Source organism: Lagenorhynchus albirostris, chromosome 18 (genome assembly GCF_949774975.1).
Source record: "Lagenorhynchus albirostris chromosome 18, mLagAlb1.1, whole genome shotgun sequence".
Lineage (NCBI taxonomy): Eukaryota > Metazoa > Chordata > Mammalia > Artiodactyla > Delphinidae > Lagenorhynchus > Lagenorhynchus albirostris.
The window spans coordinates 8,820,381-8,832,844 of NC_083112.1; the positions used below are offsets into that span (position 1 = coordinate 8,820,381).

The 12,464-nt window shown below is 37.9% G+C and overlaps 2 protein-coding genes and 1 long non-coding RNA gene across 5 annotated transcripts in view; 1 reads left to right on the forward strand and 2 right to left on the reverse strand.

The window, feature by feature from the left end:
• The window catches only part of BRCA2 (BRCA2 DNA repair associated), a 54,143-nt gene that overhangs the window by 38,196 nt on the left and 3,483 nt on the right, over nt 1-12,464 (forward strand). The window contains exons 19-25 of the mRNA XM_060129378.1: nt 498-653; nt 757-901; nt 2,954-3,075; nt 5,575-5,773; nt 6,001-6,164; nt 6,255-6,393; nt 11,469-11,713. Coding sequence (XP_059985361.1) covers nt 498-653; nt 757-901; nt 2,954-3,075; nt 5,575-5,773; nt 6,001-6,164; nt 6,255-6,393; nt 11,469-11,713 — 1,170 coding nt within the window. The remainder of the gene's footprint in view (nt 1-497; nt 654-756; nt 902-2,953; nt 3,076-5,574; nt 5,774-6,000; nt 6,165-6,254; nt 6,394-11,468; nt 11,714-12,464) is intronic.
• LOC132508919 (uncharacterized) lies at nt 1,658-3,528 on the reverse strand. Its single transcript, XR_009536820.1, has 3 exons — nt 3,355-3,528; nt 3,070-3,256; nt 1,658-2,602 (listed from the first exon to the last, which is right to left on the reverse strand). It is a non-coding gene; the product is annotated as an uncharacterized LOC132508919 (long non-coding RNA).
• Nucleotides 5,618-12,464, reverse strand: part of N4BP2L1 (NEDD4 binding protein 2 like 1) — a 35,155-nt gene continuing 28,308 nt past the window's right edge. For 2 of the 3 annotated variants that reach the window (XM_060129380.1, XM_060129384.1), the window contains one exon: nt 5,618-5,747. In XM_060129380.1, coding sequence (XP_059985363.1) covers nt 5,741-5,747 — 7 coding nt within the window. In that variant the 3' untranslated portion in view covers nt 5,618-5,740. The remainder of the gene's footprint in view (nt 5,748-12,464) is intronic. The other variant, XR_009536819.1, reaches the window with a different exon arrangement.

The window sequence follows — 12,464 nt, forward strand, 5'->3', positions numbered from 1 at the left end:
CAGTTCTGAACTGGTTATCTTCTATGTATGCTGCACAGTTATTCTTGAAATTATTTTCACCTCCTTCTGAGTTAGAAAGCCCTATACTCTGAATTCCATACCTTTCTAGATGTATTCCCTAGCTTTAAGGGCACACAACCGCCAGAGGCTTCTTGAGAAAGGAAACATGCAGGTTTTTTTTATCTTATTACAAGATTGGCTGAATATAGAATTTGAGGTTGAAATATTATAATTCTTTCAGAATTTTGAAGACATTTCCTCTATTACCTTCTTGCTTCTGGTATAGTTTCTGTTAAGTTCAGTGCTGGTCTTATTCCCAGTCCTTTACTATGTGATCTGTTCCTAAGGCGTTTTTAAGATTGTCTCCATCATTCTGAAATTTCATAATGAGGTGATTTGGTGTCAGCCGTAAAAGCAGGAAAATTATCATAAAATCTGAAATAGAATTGAATACAGGTATATATTTAACTTATAAATCAATTTATTAATTTGTCCAGATTTCTGCTAACAGCACTCGGCCTGCTTGCTGGTATGCCAAACTCGGATTCTTTTCCAATCCTAGACCTTTTCCTCTTCCCTTGTCATCACTTTTCAGCGATGGAGGAAATGTTGGTTGTGTTGACATAATTATTCAAAGAGCATACCCTATACAGGTATGATGTATTCTTGAAACTTACTCTGTATTTCTTTCTTTAGAGACAATTAATTTGAATGATTGCTCCCTACCCTGTATTTCTGTTTGACACATTATTACAGTGGATGGAGAAGACATCATCTGGATTATACATATTTCGCAATGAAAGAGAAGAAGAAAAGGAAGCAACAAAATATGCAGAAGCCCAACAAAAGAAACTGGAAGCCTTGTTCACTAAAATTCAAGCAGAATTTGAAGAGCATGAAGGTAAAATGAGTTGTATTTACAAGATCTTTTTTTCAGAGTTTTAGAGGCTTCTAACTGGGTGAATTGTCTGTATTTTGAGTAATAGATTTTTTTTTTCTAATTCTGAATTTTTTCTGATTTGAAAAAAAAATTACATAGGTAAACAGATAAGCATTGAATTGGCCCCAAAATATCACATCTTTATTCAACATAATGAGCTTTTAGATCCTCACAAATTGTCTTAGGCAATTAAACATTACATACCTACAGCACTTTTCAGAAGTCTTAATTAAACTGGCCCGTAAGCTTTAGTACTAAAGTATTTGTAGCATCAATTTTTGGTATTAGAGTAAGAAAAGCAACAAGGGAAAGAACTATCAAATTATTCTCCCCAAGCTGTTTGTCATTCTCTTTCCTCTGTGTCCTTATCTACATAATAGAACTTGCATTTTTGCTGTTGGTAGTTGTTGATCTTTATGTTTTTATACCTGGAACTAGAGCTTATTTTCCCTGTGGCATCAATTTGAAAAATAAAAATTATAGTGTTTTATGCTTAAAGGATGTGAAATTTTACTTTTTTTATCTACCTTTTTTATTGCAGAAAATTTTATGTTCTGCATTTCTTCATGATTTTCTTTATTTTTTTAAAATTTTATTTTATTTTTTATACAGCAGGTCCTTATTAGTCATCAGTTTTATACACATCAGTGTATACATGTTAATCCCAATATCCCGATTCATCACACCACCACCACCACCCCCTGTCACTTTCCCCCCTTGATGTCCATACGTTTGTTGTCTACATCTGTGTCTCAATTTCTACCCTGCAAACCAGTTCATCTGTACCATTTTTCTAGGTTCCACATATATGCGTTAATATACGATATTTGTTTTTCTCTTTCTGACTTGCTTCACTCTGTATGACAGTCTCTAGATCCATCCACGTCTCTACAAATGACCCAATTTCATTCCTTTTTATGGCTGAGTAATATTCCATTGTATATATGTGCCACATCTTCTTTATCTATTCATCTGTCGATGGGCATTTAGGTTGCTTCCATGACCTGGCTATTGTAAATAGTGCTGCAATGAACATTGGGGTGCATGTGTCTTTTTGAATTATGGTTTTCTCTGGGTATATGCCTAGTAATGGGATTGCTGAGTTGCATGGTAGTTCTATTTTTAGTTTTTTAAGGAACCTCCATACTGTTCTCCATAGTGGCTATATGAGTTTATATTCCCACCAACAGTGCAAGAGGGTTCCCTTTTCTCCACACCCTCTCCAGCATTTGTTGTTTGTAGATTTTCTAATGATGCCCATTCTAACTGGTGTGAGGTGATACCTCATTGTAGTTTTGATTTGCAGCTCTCTAATAATTAGTGATGTTGAGCAGCTTTTCATGTGCTTCTTGGCCATCTGTATGTCTTCTTTGGAGAAATGTCTATTTAGGTCTTCTGCCCATTTTTGGATTGGGTTGCTTGTTTCTTTAATATTGAGCTGCATGAGCTGTTTATATATTTTGGAGATTAATCCTTTGTCCGTTGATTTGTTTGCAAATATTTTCTCCCATTCTGAGGGTTGTCTTTTCGTCTTGATTGTAGTTTCCTTTGCTTTGGAAAAGCTTTTAAGTTTCATTAGGTCCCATTTGTTTATTTTTGTTTTTATTTCCGTTACTCTAGGAGGTGGATCTCATGATTTTCTTCATTGTTTAACTCCATGTTCTAAATAAATTTGCAGGAAAATGGGACTCAATATTTGATTTGCTTAAAATTATCACTAGCTCATAATTAAGTGAATCATGAAATCATTTACTTACATGAAATCACTTTCATGTAAATCATGTAAATTTCATGTAAATCATGAAATTTACAAATTGCTCTAATGAAGTAAACTCTTTGTAGGAGAACTTATTAAACCATGAATACACTAGTTTCAAATTTTCCTGGAGAACTTTTAGCAGATAAGTGGTTTATTTTTAACCTTCCTTCTTTGGGTGTTTTTTTGGTTGAGTTCTCTAGTTTTCAGAGTTCTTAAATTTATAGTTCAGCTAATTAGTGTTGCTTTTTTCCTAGAAAATATAACAGAACGATGTATACCATCACGTGCACTAACAAGACAGCAAGTCCGTGCTCTGCAAGATGGTGCAGAACTTTATGAAGCTGTGAAGGATTCACCAGACCCAAGTTACCTTGAGGTGAGAGAGTAAGCTGGCCTACAGTGAGGCTAATCTTCATCCTTCAAGGTGGAAAGCTATAGTCACTCATCTGGCCACTACAGGAAGCACTGTGTTGAAATGCTGTGTTTCTCCAAGGGATGTGTACCTCAGTGATGGGGTCCTCAGTGATGTACCAAACCAGGGTGCTACATTTCTACTTCTGTACCAAATAGAGGATGAGAGGGTTAAATAATTTATATATTAAATATGGTTTAAAATGCAGGCAAAACTTGCTTATTTTTAAGATAAAACAAGTACCTTCAGAGCACTGTCTCAGTTTCCATGTTCTCAGCTCTTTCTCAGATCCTACGTAGAGTTTATTTCATAATCCTCTACCTTAAGGATACTTAGGTGGAAAACTTTCAGAAGCACAAAAATGTGTTACAAATAGCATAGGCTTTAGATCATGGCTCAACCATTGATTAGCTAAGCAAACTGGATATGAAAGAGCTATCAAATGGGCACAAAAGATGTTTTAGGATCAAATTGGATAATGTATGTAAAGGGTACTGTTAACAAAGTTCTATGTAAATGTTATTATTAGAGTATCATTTCATACATTAAGGTAGGCTACTTCCTAAATTTTTAGACACCTGGGTATCTAATTAATGCAAATTCTAGGATTAGTTTGCAAAATAGGGAGGAGGGGAAATTTTAGGAAAACAGTTTATTGATTAATCTCATTTATTTGATGACAATAAATGTTGTATATAACCTTAACTTTCTTAAATAATGGGACCTCAAAATAAAGAATACTCTGCTCGGAGAGTGAGCAGTGCTATTCTGAACAGAATTCCCTTATATTCCCAAATGTTACAACTCAGATTCTCCCTGTGGGAAGTGAGTCTGTTTCAAGCCTGTGAGTATACTTGCTACAGGTCTGTAAGGCTTTATTATGCTCTCCTGAGAAATTATTTGCCTCTGTCTCTTTATGTTTGTTGAAGCTTATGAAGATAGTTTTAATTTCATCCATAAAATTTAACAAAATGTTATTCTGGTTTCCTTTTATAAAATTTACTTATAAGGAGAAAGGGGGCAGAATGAGAGTTGGAGGACTAAGTTCTAGACCTGGCTCTGCCCCTGTGTAGCTGGACAGGTGATTTCTCTCTCGGACCTCCTCTCTGCCATCTGCCAGGGGAAAGCCTGAGAGTAGCTTATCTCTAAGGTTCTAAGTTTATGTGATTCTATGAGAGTCACTGAATCATTCTCAGAGGGAAAAATTGCCATCAATTTCTAAAATACCCTGTTAAGAGGACTTGTTTTCAGTGACAGTGTTTAGTATTGTGGGACTTCTGAAATCACATATTGTTTTTTTAATTCATGTTTAAGCTAAACACTGCCTATTTAGGAAGACCTTTGTAGGGCACAGGGATTTTATAATCTCCCTTCTCAGTATAGATTAGGGTATTAACATGGGTAAGTCAGCAGCAGTCTAGTAGGTTATATGTCAGGATTTCTATTTATTTTATTTTTGGTTGATTTTTTTTTTTGTTAATACTGGGTGAGGTTCCCAGGACGTTCAAACACCAGTTTGCTAAATGATTGGGAGAGAAATGTAGAGGCAGAGCTAAGTGCTTGTAGTACATATTTGTTTTAAATTGTATCTACTGTTCCAGGGTTAATGAAATTATACTATAGGGGGATAAGAATGAGTCCCCTTGAGTCAACCCCTTCCTATATGCCTCTGTAAATTATTTATTCTGTCTGTACCTCAGTTTCATCATCTACCACATGGAAACAGGAATAGTACCTACCTCATAGGATTATTGTAATGATTAAATGAATTAATACATTACCCACACATAGATCTATTTCTCAAATATAATAGGCATTCAGATGTTAACCATTTATAATGTCAGTGTTGATGATTATGATTATCAGAGTATATTTATAAGTAAGGGTTGTTTTGGCCCTAGGTAAATTTTTCATATTTATTTATTCATTCATTCATTCATTTATGGCTGCGTTGGGTTTTCTTTGCGGTGCGTGGGCTTCTTATTGCGGAGCGTGGGCTCTAGGCCTGAGGGCTTCAGTAGGTGTGGCCCACAGGCTCAGGAGTTGTGGCATACAGGCTCAGTAGTTGTGGCTCATGGGTTCTAGAGCACAGGCTCAGTAGTTGTGGTGCACAGGCTTAGCTGTTCTGTGGCATGTGGGATCTTCCCGGACCAGGGCTTGAACCCATGTCCCCTGCCTTGGCAGGCTAATTCTTAACCACTGTGCCACCAGGGAAGCCCTACCCTAGGTAAACTTGTCACAAAGATTAGTAAACTGTTTAAGTCACTTGAAAATATTTGTTATGTGATAAGCTGAGTACATTAATCTCAATTTTTATATTGTTACATCCTTAAAGTGAACTAAATTCTGTTGTATTTTGACCCCATTTAAAGAGATTCATTTACAATAGATGAGGTGGTTTGTTTCTATTTTGTTTGCTTTTTATTCCAAAATCATCTGCCTCAATGTACTCAATGGACACAGGGTTATTTTAGTGAAGAGCAGTTAAGAGCCTTGAATAATCACAGACAGACGTTAAATGATAAGAAGCAAGCCCAGATCCATGTGGAACTCAGGAAGGCTCTGGAGTCTGCTGAGCAAGGGGAACAGATTTTACCAAGAGATGTTACACCTGTGTGGAAGCTGCGTATCACGAGCTGTAAGAGAAAGGAAAAAGATTCAGGTCAGTATGTAAAGTTTTTGTTTTTATCAATTTTAAGTTTAAAAAATTATTATTAATAAAATTATTTCAAATGGTAGATAAAATGTTAAGAGGAGCAAAAATGGGCTACCAGTACCCACAAAAGATAATATAACCCTTAGACCTTTATTGTCCTCAGTATTTATTTTTAAACAAGAACTCTCAATGATTATCATTTCTTATATTGTGTCTTTTTCCTCTTTCTCTAGTTGTGTTGAGTATCTGGCGTCCATCATCAGATTTATATTCTCTCTTAACAGAGGGAAAGAGATACAGAATCTATCATCTTGCAGCATCAAAATCTAAAAGTAAATCCAAAAGAGCTAACATACAGTTAACAGCAACAAAAAAAACGCAGTATCAACAACTACCGGTATAAATTTTTCATCATGATTTTTCAATTTTGATAGATGTGTATTTGTTTATTGAATCTACATATACTGATATTTTTTTTTTCTTGTAGGCTTCAGATGAAATTCTATTACAAGTTTATCAGCCAAGGGAGCTGCTTCACTTCAACAAATTATTGGATCCAGACTTCCAGCCACCTTGTTCTGAGGTGGACCTAATAGGATTTGTAGTTTCTGTTGTGAAAAAAATAGGTAATACACAGTGTATTTAATGGTAGCTTTTTATTGATGCTTTTGAAAAACATTATATTTTAAAATTTGTCTTCTTTGTGATTCATTGGAGCTACTAATAGGTAAGTTTGGTAACTAGTGATTTGAAAGTAAGCTTTTTTAACCTCGATTCTTAATGAAAAGCAATTCTACAATATTACAGGGAAACAACTTACATCCCATTCTGTGCTACTTAATTTTAAAGAAATTGCTAGAAAATGTTTTGCATATTAGTCATTACTAGACAAATAATTATAATCTTCTGCAGTTCACTGAGCTATCAAGCCTTCACCTCCTACTTCAGTCTTTACCACTTTCCAACATCTTAGTCAAATTCATTTATATTTTATTCCTTCAGTATGACATTGCTCGTTCCTCCTTCCATACCTTGTTCCATAGATTTTATCTGAAGGCAAGTGTAAAGGCCCAACTATGTCTCATCTTAAGCACGAAAGCCTTCCATTTATTGATTATTTTGTGCCAGGCCCCCTCAGCACTTGGTTTCACCACTCTCACCTCCCAGAACGCTGTCCCTCATCCCCCTTCAGCTGTGTTGACACCTTCCTTGCTATTCTTTTTTTTTTTTAATTTATTTATTTTATTTATTTATTTTTGGGCTGTGTTGGGTTTTCGTTGCTCTGCACGGGCTTTCTCTAGTTGCGGTGAGTGGGGGCCACTCTTCGTTGCAGTGCGCGGGCTTCTTATTGCAGTGGCTTCTCTTGTTGCAGAGCACGGGCTCTAGGCACGCCGGCTTCAGTAGTTGTGGCTCACGGGCTCTAGAGCGCAGCCTCAGTAGTTGTGGCACATGGGCTTAGCTGCTCCACGGCATGTGGGATCTTCCCAGACCAGGGCTCAAACCCATGCCCCCTGCATTGGCATACGGATTCTTAACCACTGCACTTCCTTGCTATTCTTGAACCCACTTTCATCACAGAGCCTTTACACTCACTGCTGCCTCTCCCAGAAACCCTTTTCCCCAGGCGGCCACATAACTGGCCCCCTTGGCTCCTAAAGTCTCTGGTCAAATGCAACCTCGTAAGAAGCCTTTCCCTGAGCACCCTTTGTAAAAGAGCTGTACTTTCTCTGCTCCCAGCCTAGCACTTTTACCCCTTTACTCTGCTTTATTTTTCTCCATAGCACCCACCAGCACTAACAATACATATTTATGGGGTTTTTTGTCTCCCTCTTCTGGAATGTTAGCTCTCTAAGGGCAGACACTTTGCTACTGCTGTATCCTCAGCTCTTAAAACAGTGCCTGGTTCAGGGTAGGGTCTCAGGTCAGTGGATTTCTTGTTTATCAACTGCCCTGTCACAGTTTCTCCCTTCCTCAGTTCCTTGGCTAAGGTTTATTGTCAATGTTTTCTTCACGAAGGTTTCAAATGTGCCATATTCCATGAGTTCCTTATATGTTTGAAATCTGAACCTGTTGCTCTAATTCTGAGACTGTATTTTGGCAGCCATAATAATATGGGTTCTTGCTTCTTTCTTCCCTCAGAACTTTGTAGAAATTGCTCTTTTGACATTGAACAGTCTGGGACTGGCCTAATTTTTCCCCCATTTAGGTGATTGTCTTTTTATGTCTAGTTGTCTGAAGAATAAGTTTTTAAGTCCAAAAGTTTAAGCTATGTCTTAGTATAAGCAGTCTGTATACAGTTCTCCTGGAACACAGATGCCCTTTTAATCTGCAGAGTCAGTGCTTTCTTTGTATCAGAGAAATTCTGTAACATCTTTGAATAAATCTATTTCATTTTTGGGATTTCTACTTCAAGGACAGCAGTTAGTCTTATGTTGGATTATGCTTCATTCACCATGATTATATCCAGCCTTTATGTCACTAGTTTTATTCTCTGCAATATATTGATATGTTTTATTCCTTGCTATTTGTAATGCATGCATTTGTCCCATTATGATAGTATACTGGTGTCCTCAGTTTATTTCTCTGGTCCTGCAGTCTCCTTTTTATCTTGCCGGGCTATTTTTCATCCCATATCCATATGCAAACTTTTATTTCATTGAGTATATGTTCCTATTAAGTTCAACAGCATGAATCAGTTTTGAGGACTTCAGAAATTTTCTTGTTCTTCTAGTTTTCTTTACTTTATGGGATGTGCTCTTTGTTTTTTGCTTTGCTCTTTTCCTCTTTTTATTTAACGTGTTTTTGTTTAGTTGTGTTTTAGTGCTTTGTGGGGTGTTCTTTGACTGTAGTATGTTAATATGCTACATGGTTTTTGTAGCATTTTATTTCATCTTGGTCATACTTGGGTGACTCCACTCGTTATATTATTGTTATAGAGGATACGTAACTTTTATTCAGTTCATCAGTATTGAATGCCTTTTATGTGCCAGGCACTTTTCTAAATGCTAAGTATATAGCAATGAACAAAACAGACAAGTATCCCTGCCCTCATGGAGCTTACATTGTGGTCGAGGAGGGAGATCACAAACAAAATAAATAGCACATATAGTTTTCTTAGTATGGCTAAGGAAAAAAACTAAGTCGGGAGTGACAGGTAGGATCGGGGGAAGGGGAGAGGAATGTAGCTTTAGATAGGGAAGTGAGGAAAGACCTTACCGCAAAGTTATGTGAATGAGAATTGAAGGACTAGAGGAGAGAGGCATGTGGACATCTGGGGAAGGAACATTCCAGGCAGGAGGAATGGCAATTACAAAGGTCATGTTACAGGAGGATCCTCCCTGGTTCCTTTAAGTATTAGTAGAGGCCAGGGACTGAGCAGTAACAGCTGGGAGGAGGGAGTGAAGGACCAGGTAATGGCGTGGTCCTTGCATATACTCTTAACTTTTTCTCTGAAGGTTTCAAGTAGAGGCGTTGACACCACCTGATGAGGTTTTCACAGGATCACTCAGGCTGCTATACTGAGAATAGACTGTAGGGCGCATGAGACTCCAAACAGGAAAGTCAGCTGGAGGCTATTGTAGAAATTTAGGCAATTGAGAATAGTTTGGGGCAAACAAAAGCAATGGGAGTGTCCAGAAATTGTCAGACTGTGGTTGTATTTTGAAGGTAGAGGGACAGTGTGGATGAAGAGAGGAATCAAGGAGTGAGGGCCGAGGTTTTGGTCTGAGCAGCTGGACAAATGGAGTTGCCATTTCCTGAGGGGGCTGACAACGAGAAAAACAGGTGTGCAGGGAAGGTCAGGAGCTCAGTTTTGGACAGTTAAGTTTTAGTTGCTTAATTTACTTAGAGATTTCTACTTGACAGCTGGATATAGTTCTAAGGGAATGGACTGGGCTGAAGATATAAGTTGGGAAGTCATAAACATACAGGTGATGATTAAAGTCATGAGACTGGATAAGGTCGCTGGGTGTGGGAGTAGATAGAGAAGAGAGCCAGGGCCTGACTCAGGCCCGTCAGAAGGTATTTGATAGCAAAGAGAGTGAGGTGAGGCTAAGAAGGGAGGGGTCGGAGGTGGTGTCCAAAGAGGCAATGTGCAAAGCTCTCTGGAGACTGAGTCCGGGGAGTGCAGGATGAACTGGGAGCCTGGGCTTCTTGTGGAGACAGACATGCGATTAGTTCTCATGGTCCCACAGCAGACTGTGGTGTTGAGATGAGGTGCATGGGAGAAACTTGCCAGCATCCCACTGCAGTTCTTGACTTTTTCTCTGCTGTACTCAAGACCAATTTTCCCCCTTGGTTACTGTATGAGGGCTGCGTATTTCAGTTCCTATCCACTATATATTCCATATCCCTGGAAGATATTAACTCTGTTCTAGATCATTTTCCCTAGCTCAGTGAGTAACCTCACCTATTACTTTGCTGAACCATAAACTGGGTGGCTTAAACAACATACTGTCTCACAGTTCTGAAGACTTGAAGTCCAAGACATTGGCAGGTTTGGTTCATTCTGAAAGCTGTGAGAATCTGTCCAGTGCCTCACTCATAGCTTCTGATGGTTTGCTGGCAATCTTTGGCCTTCCGTGGCTTGCAGATGCATCACCCCAGTCTCTGCCTTCATCTTCACATGGCACTCTCCCTGTGTGCGTGTCTGTGTCCAAATTTCCCCTTTCTATAAGGACATTGGATTAGGATGTACTGAAATGACCTCAACTTGATTTTTGTCAGCAAATAAGGTCACATTCACAGGTTAGGACTTCAACATCTTTTACAGGACACAATTCAACCCATAACACAACTGTTATCCTGTCAGTCAACCTTGATCACCTGTTTTACACCATAGCCATTTTCATTATTTCTGATCAGAAGAAGAAAAAGTATTTGCTTTTCTTCAGATTTAAGGATAACAGAATTCTTAAAATGTGTGTCATTTCACCAATATGGGGAAGGAGACTAGAAGCTGAGCCCTCCTGTGTTTGGTTCTGTCCACAATCTTGTTTATTTCCTTCATCACCAACTTTTAAATTTTATATCAGGATATTCCTTATTTGTATGTTTTTGGTGGACATTTCTTCCTCTTTTTATTTTGACATCAAGTATGAGAGAAAGAAATTTCTATCAGAAAGTTTCGAAGTGCCGCCTTAAGCCTGAAATACCAGTTCTCCAATACCTAAATCTAATCATGATGTTTCCTAGCTTAAAACCTTTGGTGGCTCCCTGGCCCTTAGAAAATGAAACCAAAACTCCTTCAGATGCCTGAAAAAACATTCAACCTCCTGCCTTGAACCACCACCCCACATACCTCAGTTAAACTGTACAGTTTCACATTCTTGATCCACTAAAGCATTTAACATTCCTACCTCTAAAAATTCATTCACTTTGCTTAGAATGGCCTTTTCCTTCCCATCTTGATGAATTTCCCCTATTCATTATTCAGCTTACATGTTGCCTGCTTCCCCATGGCCTCTGTAACAGAATGTGTTGTCATATTGCATTGAAATTTTAGCACCATAAGCAACAGGTTGTTTTGGAAATCCTGAGCTTTCTCTAAATTTAGTTATTTTGATTTGTTTTTACCATTAGCATACCAAAATGAATGGCCATATTTAGAGATTCCTTGTATTTTTAAATTTACCTAACACATACATAAATGAAGTTCGATTTTTTGTTTTCTACTTTTTGGATTTTGTTTTTTCCATTTTAGGTCTTGCTCCTTTGGTCTATTTATCAGATGAATGCCATAATTTATTGGCAATAAAGTTTTGGATAGATCTTAATGAAGACATTATTAAACCTCACATGTTAATTGCTGCAAGCAACCTCCAGTGGCTACCAGAGTCCAAATCAGGAATTCCTACTTTATTTGCTGGAGATTTTTCCATGTTTTCTGCCAGTCCAAAGGAGGGCCATTTTCGAGAAACGTTCCACAAAATGAAAAATACTATTGAGGTAAAATTAGCTTTGAGCATTATCATGCATGTTGGCATTTTCCTATTTCAAGTCAAATGTCAAGGAAGTGGCAGCTTTTATGAAAATTGGATTGTTGATGTATAATGTAGGTTGAGTTTTCATCATATGTCAATTGTTCATGAACCTGAGGAGATATTGAGTGACAGCTAGCTAGCAGGGAGAAAAGAGTGATTTGAAAAGAACTGAATTAGGAAAAGTTGTGAGAAGGATGTTCAGAGATATATAGACCGTGTAGGCAAACTGGAAATTGGTTAACAAGAATTATATGAGTTACCCATGATTTACAGCACTTGGCAGTGTAATTAATTAATAACATTTAGAATCCAAATTTACATTTTAGGGACCTCCCTGACAGTCCAGTGGTTAAGACTCCATGCTTCCACTGCAGGAGGTGCAGGTTCAATCCCTGGTCGGGGAACTTAAGGTCCTGCATGCCATGCAGCACAGCCAGAAAAAAAATTTTGTTTAATTTACATTTTAAACTCTATATCTGATATTTTATACAGTTTATACCTGTTTTTGATTTGAAATAATACCAAATAGGAGAACAAAGTTTATTGAGTGCTTACTGTATGTCTGGCCTCATTCTAAGCCTGTCTCATTTAATTCTCCCACCAACATTATGAAGTAGGGCAGTGGTCCCCAACATTTTTGGCACCAAGGACAGGTTTCATGGAAGATAATGTTTCCACGGACGGGGGCGGGGGAGGAGGGGGCGGGGCGGCCGTGT